The sequence below is a fragment of the Corylus avellana genome, chromosome 8 (assembly GCF_965113065.1).
Source record: "Corylus avellana chromosome 8, dhCorAvel1.hap1.2, whole genome shotgun sequence".
Classification (NCBI taxonomy): Eukaryota; Viridiplantae; Streptophyta; class Magnoliopsida; order Fagales; family Betulaceae; genus Corylus; species Corylus avellana.
In genome coordinates, this window is record NC_142497.1 from 5,153,662 (window position 1) to 5,163,262 (window position 9,601).

The following is a 9,601-nucleotide window of genomic DNA, read 5'->3' on the forward strand; positions in this document are numbered from 1 at the left end:
GTTTTTTATTATATTCCTATAACACCCCTATTCTTTTAAAAATTGAAATAAAAAAATTAATAAAATAAAAAACGAAACTAAACTATTTTTTAAAAAAAAAAAAGAAGAAAAAAACAATTTAGGCCAACCACAAGGTCTAATTTAGTCCTAAGAGTAAAATTATGATAGATGTCATGTCAATGCCAATAAACTGGCGACACGTGTCATTCTTAATAAAAAATATATATAAATATATTAAACTAAAAAAATTAATTTTCTAGTTTTTATTTCAATTTTTAAAAGAATAAGCATATTGTAGAATTATAATAAAAAAAAAAAAAAGTGGCATCGGGTAGTTTGATGGACCACTTTAGCACATTTTAAACATCATTAAACTCTTTTAAAAACGGTTGTTTATATTTTTCCCCAAAATTTATTATGCAATGAGCCTTAAGTAAATGAAAAATGTGTTTCGGAAATGATAGGAGACAACTATATATAAATCAGCTGCAGGAGACACTTAATTAACGGCCATATCACAGTAGTCAACGAGGAGTGAAACTCACTGGCAGACGTTTTATCTCTTTACTTACGTAAATTGTTTTGCCTTGTGGATTTATTTAAGATGTTATTTATTTTGTTTATGTGTTGACAAAATTTCCATCACAGGGGTGGTGAAGTTTTATTTATGCATATTATGAATTTTCATCTCGTGATTTTAATTAGATTGGAGCATTTACAAAATGTTTACTCAAAAACCAGTGTAAAATGATATGTTTTGAAAAAACTTGGCAATTTGGATCGACCGAAATTTTGAGGTCGATATTTTTATGAGGAGGGGAGAATGTAACGCCTTGCAAATTTAATAATAAATATTTAGAAAAAATTTACTTTACCCTCCTGAAGTTTCAGGAATTTTTTAAATGGAACCCTAATATTTAAAAATTGGCAATGTACCCCCCTAATGTTTCAAAAAATTTTAATTCAGACCCTCCGTTACTAATTTTCGTCTAATTAGACGGAAATCATTTCACATTTATGTCTCTATTTCAATTTTGCCCTCATTAAAACCTATGAAATTACGTAATTGCCCTCATTAAAACCTATAAAATTGAGGGTAATTGCGTAATTTCATATGTTTTAATGAGAGCAAAATTGGAATAGAGCACATCAAAATCCCACGTGCACATGGGATGATTTCCATCCAATTAGACGGAAATTAGTAACGAAAGGCCTGAATTGAAATTTTTTGAAACATTAGGGGTGTACATTACCAATTTTTAAACATTGGAGTTCGAATTGAAAAACCCTTAAAACTTCAAGGGGTAAAGTGAATTTAACCCTAAATATTTAATTATATTATATTTTAACGTATGAATAATTTAAATGAGTGTATTTTGGTTGATTAAAAACCTAGAGTGAGAGAGAGAGAGAGAGAAAGAAAGAGTTCATACTTGATCTATTTTCAACCTTGTTTGGTTGGGAAGAAGGAAAACCAGGGAATCTCCGACGTAAATATATGAAGGAAAAGAAAAGCACCTCCACATACAAAGATTGGGGATTCCAGACACCTTCTCTCCGTCTCATTTTCTCCTTTTTCCTTTCAACCAAACGCTGCTTCTTTATTCATTAAAATAAACAGCTTCTTGTTGTCGTAGTTGTTTGTTGATCTTCCTTTCTTGAAGCCGTTGAAGCTACCCTTTAGACCATTTTATGAAAATTAATTAATAAATAGATCCTCAGAAAAAAAAAAAAAAAAAAAAAAAAAAACCAAGTCATTAATTAATTATTAAACGAGTTAGACCCCTCAATCTCAATTCATTAATTTCGTATCGTATCAAAAATTAACAACCCTAGATTTCGATGATTTCGATATTCATTAGATGAGCAACCCCAACAAACATGCCTAAATTTGAGTTTTTACAGCTTGTTATGTTGTGTAAACATGTTTGTAGTAACAAATTACTGCACATGGTGAACTGAACTAGCACCGATTAACTGATGACACAAACGAATCCATCCACTTCTTTCGGGTTATTTATATATGTAGCTGATTCTAGCCACCATACGTTGCCGACTCCTTCCTTTCTAAATCCCATAAATTTCCTCTTCTGGCTATTGTGATTAAATTCCCTTTGCATTGTATCTTTTTGATATATATATATATAGAGAGAGATCGAGAGAGAGAGATCAGAGAAGGATCGTAAATGGGAGGGATAATGGGAGGGGAGTGTTTCCCATTTGCGATGCAAGTGGTAAGAGGCAGATGGTTCACAGTTTATGCCTCCATGTTGGTCATGTGCGGGGCTGGAACAACCTACATCTATAGTCTCTACAACAAAAATATTAAACTTCTAGGATATGATGAAGACCAAATGAGTAATATAGCTTTTTACAAAGATGTTGGATCATACCTGGCGATTTTCAATGGCCTCATTGTTGAGGTGATACCAACATGGCTTGGGCTCTTCCTCGGCGCCGCCATGAACTTCGGCGGCTATTTCATGATATGGCTTGCCGTCACGGGCCAGATTCCCAAGCCAGCTGTTTGGCAGATGTACTTTTATATTGCCGTGGCAGCCAATGCTCCCAACTTTTCTGCCACAATAGCTATTGTCAAATCCGTCCAGAACTTTCCGGTGAGCCGAGGCGTTGTTTTGGGTCTAATGAAGGGTCTCGTTGGACTCGGCGTACCTATCATAACCCAAATTTACTATGGTATTATTAAACCCCCATTTATCTCAAAAGATAAAGCTCTTATAGAAATGAATTAATTGAATTATTTAATTTAGATTCTAACACTCTCGCTCGCACTCTCACATGTAGACTCAACTCCCCCTTAACACTTAAAATACTTAGTTGAAATAAAAGGTAAATAACATAGATAAGGTTCGAACTTAGAATCACAATGTTAGATCAACTTTTATCACAAAAGTTTAAGCTCATAAAAAGTGATTAATTTAATTATTTAATTTATATTCTACCAGGCATATATGAAAATGATTCAAAAGGTCTTGTTCTTCTCTGTGCATTACTCCCAACTGCAGTATCACTCCTGTTTATGTTCACAATCCGGAATCTGAAGAATAGAAGGCAACCGAACGAGCTGAGGGTGTTCTTGAATTTCTTTTATTTAACGATCTTGCTTGCACTTTTTCTCATGGTCATAACTTTACTTGAGAACTACATTAAAATTCTGACACCAGCTGTCCATACAAGTAGTGCCATAGTAGTCATTGTTATGCTCTTCCTCCCGCTCCTTCTTGTCATTAAAGAAGAGTTTTCCATCTGGGAAGTTAGAAAACAACCACCAACTGATCAGCTGGGAACCAATGAGAAACAGCCTCAAGAAGCATTAATATTTCCTGGAGACTCCTCTTTGGAGCAAAAAGGAATGTCCTGTTTTGCAAACATCTTCAACAAACCAGAAAGAGGAGAAGACCACACCATCTTGCAAGCAGTTCTAAGCATTGACATGTTCTACATCTTCCTTGTTTCTTTATGTGGATATGGTTCGGCCTTAACATCCTTTGATCAGTTACGAGCCATTGGATTAGCACTCCAATTTGACGATCCACTTGTCAACTCCATCATCACACTAGCAAGTGTGTGGAGTTATTTTGGGAGGGTTTACTCTGGTTTCATCTCTGAACTTCTGCTTATGAAATGGAAGCTTCCCCGGTCGGTGATGATGTCAGTTATTCTTCTTCTACACAGCATTGGTCTGCTCATCGTCGCCTTGGATTCTTCTTATTCTTCATACTGCGTGGGATCAGTGATAATTGGATTCACACTTGGCGCACAAGTACCAATAAACTTGGCAATGATTTCTGAGTTATTTGGCCTCAAGTACTTCGCTACATTGCTCAATTGTGCACAAACCACAACGCCTCTTTGGGTGAATCTGTTGAATACACAGCTTACGAACACCCTTTATGCAAGAGAGGCAGCCAAGGAGCTGCATCAGCGAATTAAAAACAGGTGCAGTAGTGAACACCTGTGTTTCAGGTTATCCTTCCCCATTTTGGCTACCATTACGTTAATAGGAGCTCTTATCTCTCTTCAATTCGCCAGGAAAACTCGAGAATTTTACAAAAGTGACATTTATAAGCGGTTTAGAGTTGAAAGATATAGTAGGGGTGATACATATAAAAGGTTTAAAGGTGAAACATATGTGAAGTTTGGAAAAGGCGTAAAGACCACAGAGACAGAAATGGTTCAATCATCCTCTGATTATAATGGACACTAGATGGAATGGATAGAAAAAGAAGAAACACAAAACAGGCATGTCTAGAGACAAGGAAGGGGAAGACGATTCTTCAAAAATACATGCAAATTGAAAATGATTTTGAAGAGTTTTATTATTTTTTGTATTGTTTATTTGGGTTTGATTCGATGTTCAATGTGCTTTTCTTTTCTTCTCTATTTAGGACAATATTAATTATGACATACTCAAGCAGCTAGCTAAGCCTACCCTCTATTTTAAGGTGTTTTATGTTGTATAATATAATTTGATGTAATAGTTTATGTGGGAAAGATACGCAAGTCATTCTTTGAGTTCATTGGCTCAAATTGGCCCTGTGATTTTCTGGCCAAATGTTACAAAGTGTTTTGTTTGAAAGTGCATTAAAAAATAGTAGTTTGAAAATGTAGAAAAAAAAAAAAAAATTTAAAACAGTAAACAAGGGGGCGGTGCTTTTTTAAATACAATTTTAAAAGTTAAACTATGTATTCATGAGACTTTAACTTAATTTGTATTGCCTTCATTTTGAAATTAATATTTTTTTAAAACCGCACATTATAAAATTGTTAAATCAAACGGACACAAATGTATGATATATTATGTGAAAAATGATATTCTGACCCCAACTAATGTGAAATAAGCAGTTATTATAATATCAAATTAAAAAATACTGTAATCAACCAAACATGAAACCTCAAAGGATTTATACATCGACACACATTTTGTTAACAAAGGGGAAAACCTTTGATAACTTAAAAATTAAAATGACATAGACACCTACAAGGCTACAACCTTGTAACGTCGAGACTCCTTACGCGCAAATGAGCTCCTCACTCACCTTATTGCCTGCTCAGAATACTCAAGCGCCTCACCGGTCAAACTTCTTGTAGACTCCTTACCGACCCACATGTAGACTTCATTAATGAACAAACATGTTGTAGCAGAGTGGTTTGATCCAATACTCCGAAAGCCCTCAACACATGAAATTGCTACTTGGTGCACACTCCAAGTTCTTTGTGTATCAACACAATCAAGGAATTGGCAACTCTTTAGAGAATTTTCCTAATAGATCATGAGTTCATATCTTCATAGAAACAAAATGGTGTTTTGAAGTTATTTTTCTTTATATGGAATAATACTAAAAACCTAGCCACCTCTATGTATTATATGTATTTAATGTTGCCTTTTTAATTCCAAATTCAAAGCAATAATCTATAAGCAAAGTTAGTAAATGGTATATCTATTAAGGAAAATGTTAAGGTCACAACCTAAATCCAACTTATGGCTAACTTCTCTCATACGTGTCATTTAAAAAAAATAAAAAATAAAAAAATTGATAGAGAGGATTTTGGGATTCTGAAAATTTGGGAAAAAAAAACAATTTATTTGGTTTAAAATTCAAATTTTTTTTACACGTAGGAGAAAAGTTGGCCATAAGTTAGGTTTGTGTTGTATCCGTATCAAACCTCATCTATTAAACTTTAATTCCCTTGTCATGAAACAAGTCTACATTTCACCCTTATTTTTAGCCCCTTTCCGGTACATTCTTCCATCCTTCCTCCCTTCCCCTTTTTCCTTATTTTTGTTTTAGATTTTGTTTATACTCCAACCACAGCGCCCAGCCTCCTCCATCGCTTTGGCGTCTACTCCACCTCGCCGTTCGTTTTCCTCCCCGATCTTTTGGCTTTGTCGGTTTCTACAAGGGTTCTTAGATCGGCTTTTTCCGAAGTAGATTTACGTTTTCGTCATTGGTCCAAGTCCTATACGTGTCATTACACATTCTTCTCCGCCGCCAACGAGTCCTGTAGACAACAAATGTTTTCCCTCCAGTCGGCACACGACAGTTGTGGTTCGAACATGCCAGAGTGTGGAACGCGTGAATCTCACGCGCTTTTGTGTCAGCCTGCCGCAGTTGTTTGTGGTTTTTTTTTTTTTTTTTTATATTGTTCTGGCTTTTGAGTTAAGAATGGATAAATTTTGGTGTGAAGGCTTATCTATCACAACCGGTTAAATAAAAACTTTTGTTGTAGGGATATGATTAACCCATATTTTAGATCTAGTCTGCAAGGAGCAGATCTATACCATAAATAAAGTTCGTACATGGGTGAGATCGGAGGTCATGGATACAATTTGATTGTTAGATTTTTCAATGTATCTACAACTTTGTAGCCACATAGCTTTTGCCTTTGTTTTTAAGAACTTTATGCTCTATGATGTAAAAGTTTTATGCTCTGAATCTTTTATGGAATGAGAAGAGATTTACCTATTCAAAAAAAAAAAATGCAACAAAATTAGATAGCATTGCAGGCATAAAAAGAGATTATGGACAATTGCATAGAAGGATTTAAGACAAAGGATAAACGCAAAATCAATCCTTATACTTGGCCTAAATTAAAAATTATTCCATGCGGTATAAAAAATAATTTAGATGTCCTCAAGGTATGCCAAAATAGCAATTTAGTTCTTGTAGTAAGCATTTAAATTTTATTAAAACACTTGACAGATTCCGTTAGTGTGTCACGCCAGCATTGATAAAATAATGGCACATATCACTCTTAATAAAAAGATATATAAAAATATAAAAGTAAAAAAGTAAATTTTTTTTTATTAAAAAAAAAAAAATTGGCCTTCTCCATCATTTTCTCAAGCAAGTAGTACGAGCTCTCTCCATCCACTCATCATTCCTTGAATTCAGAAAATATATCGATGCAGATTGATCATCCGCCTCAAACTCTGGCCTTCCCTTCAAATAAGCCATCAAAATCTTCCTTGCCTTTTCTCCAATAGGGCCCTGATAAGCGTTTAATGTTGTACATTTAAGCCCTTTAACTAACATATGTTAATTTCTTAGCATTGTTATTTGTTTGATTTGTTTGATTTTTTTTTTTTTTTTTTTTTTTGTGTGTGTATCAAGGTTTTAAATGAAACATGCAAGAATTCCATTGAAAATTGGGATAAAATCACATTTTGGGAGCTTCTTGAAGGCCTGGGATCGAGCACACAGCATTTGGGCTCGAGCGCACCTACGCTCGAGTGCCCCAGCACCTAGGCTCGAGCGCACCAGCGCTTGAGCGCATATCAGTCTAAGCTCAAGTGCATGTCCTTTGGGCTTGAGTGCACACGGCTTCTAGGATGCGGCAGCAGTCCTTTTACTGCTTAGATTAGGTTTTCAGTCTTCCACTTGGACTAGGAGATTGAACTCTGGTTTTCATAGGTTTTTAGGGTTTTAAGGGTTCTCCTAATCCCTATAAATACGCATATAAACATAAAAGAAAGACACACTGCTACCTAGAGCAAAAATTTAGCAAATAATTATTAAAGCTTAGCAGAGTCATGAGTGGCTAAAACCCTTTGTGGAGTATTGATGTAACCAAGTCCAAGTACAATGGCTTGATTGTATTTTAATTTACAGATTTTCAGTTTATGCATGTTACTTGTATAAGAATTGCTACAACTTGATTTTGTTCTTAATATTTAAATGCAATTGTTCTTAAATTCCAAAATTAATATTAGTAAAATTCGTATCTTGTCTTAGACAGTCTTTTACTTTTATTGAACTCAAATCATTCTTATTTTTTGTGATTATGGGGATGATGATTATACAACGATTTTTAATTGACATATGATCAACATGATTAGATAGGCCATACATAGGGTAAACGAATTGTACTGCACCATAATTTAGTGTAATTTAGGTAGACGGTCTGTGCCGACCGAAGATGAGTTATGATATTCCATTGATTTTATGAAACCTATATATTAAAGAATTAGATAATTCATACTTAGAGAAGACGAGTCATACAGCATCTTAGTGGTTAGATGGACGGTTCGTGCCAACCGAAAATGAATTATAATAATGCTTGAATAAGATATTTTCTTGTTTGTTTATAATATGCATAGAATGAATTTTTTGGTTAAATATGATTAACCATTGATGTGCGGATAGTGGTGAAGTCAATACTCTACACTCTCTCTTATAGTTCAAATCTCTTTTATTTTCATGCACTTTAGTTTTAAAAATAAATCAATCATTTTTTAAATTAAGTTACTTTTGATCTCAAAAACTTGATAACACCTACGTAGTGTTTGAGGTTCAACATCCTCTTTATAGACTTATCATACAAGAATTTGTCTTATTTCGAGTAATATTTTATTATTGATATAATTTTGCTTTGAAAAAGACCACATCAGCCCCTTCAGACCCATAAAGCAAATCCAACGACCAATTTTTGTTAGCTATTACTTTCAAAATCAGCACATGCTTATGTTGGGATAGAGCCTACACAAATTTTTCTTTTCTTTTTTTTTTTTTTTCTTTCTTTTTTTTTTTCAAAAAAAAGATTTAAATTCTTTAATGCATGAAAAGGTCCTCAAGTTGTTAGTTTAACATCCAAAAAAAAAATGGAAGTAAAAGTCATCAAGTTTTGATTCTTGAAAAGTCATTGAGTCGGGTTCACTAACGGCCGTTTGGAATTGCGTTTGAGAGGCCTAAAAATACGTTTAATACTCAAAAAGTCCGTTTGAAGAAAAAATTACTCGTTTGATAAAAAAAAAATTAAAAACGTTTTTAAACATACAAAAAGTCTGAAAATGATCAAATCGCACTTTTTGCAAAAACTTAAAAATGAAGCTTTTGCCAAAAAACACTTTTTGACTTAAAAGCTCTATTTCTCAAATGTAATTCCAAATTGACTCTTAAAAAAACAAAAGAAAAAAAGTATATCATGAAATGATTTTTTGCCCCACTAATGCGTTAAAAACAAAACAAAGCTCCTTTGGGCAAAACGGAGCGTTTGGAGTCTATGAATTAAAACAGACAAGTTTGCAGCAGCCAGCCTTGCAAGTCAACTAACAATTAAGCTAATTTAAACAGTGCGTTTTGAAGACAAAAACTAGGCAGGATGTCATTGTTTTCAACACTTTGTCTGACCTGAAAACCAGGAATTCTAAAGTTGTGGCAGAAAAAAAATTGTTTATGGCCCCGCGTGAGTTGTTTGCAATTTGTCCCTGATTTCTAATGTGTTGGTGGTTGAAGGTAACGTCTATTGCCCCTTATGAATGGTTGGGTGTGGACATTTAAGGCATATGTGAGATTTTCTACCGGGTTAAGGGAAGTTTTTAGGGTTTGAGGGGGGGGTATTTGACCCCTCTCGACCCCCCTTCCTCCGCCCCTGCCTGTGACTATTGGGTTCGACCAATCCAAATGCGACCGAACTATTTTCGGCCACTCCCAAATAGTTTAGAGGGCATTATCTCAATTAAAAGTTTAGACTAAACATTATCAATTATATGTGTGAATATTTTACTAATTTTTCTCCTTCATGGCCTACACCGAATATGTTTCATGCATCTAAGGCAACGAAAAAAAAAAAAAAAACA

At 34.3% G+C, this 9,601-nt stretch overlaps 1 protein-coding gene across 1 annotated transcript; it reads left to right on the forward strand.

The window, feature by feature from the left end:
- Positions 1–2,186: 2,186 nt before the first annotated feature.
- Positions 2,187–4,228, forward strand: LOC132162788 (protein NUCLEAR FUSION DEFECTIVE 4-like). Its single transcript, XM_059573018.2, has 2 exons — positions 2,187–2,697; positions 2,967–4,228. Exons 1-2 carry the CDS (start codon positions 2,187–2,189, stop codon positions 4,226–4,228), a joined length of 1,773 nt encoding a protein of 590 aa, XP_059429001.2.
- Positions 4,229–9,601: the final 5,373 nt, after the last annotated feature.

Excerpts from the sequence above, each read along its gene's own strand:
- LOC132162788 (XM_059573018.2), top strand. The coding sequence starts at position 2,187 with ATGGGAGGGATAATGGGAGGGGAGTGTTTCCCATTTGCGATGCAAGTG. Across the intron at positions 2,698-2,966 it reads CATAACCCAAATTTACTATG|GCATATATGAAAATGATTCA; the intron begins GTATTATTAAAC and ends ATATTCTACCAG.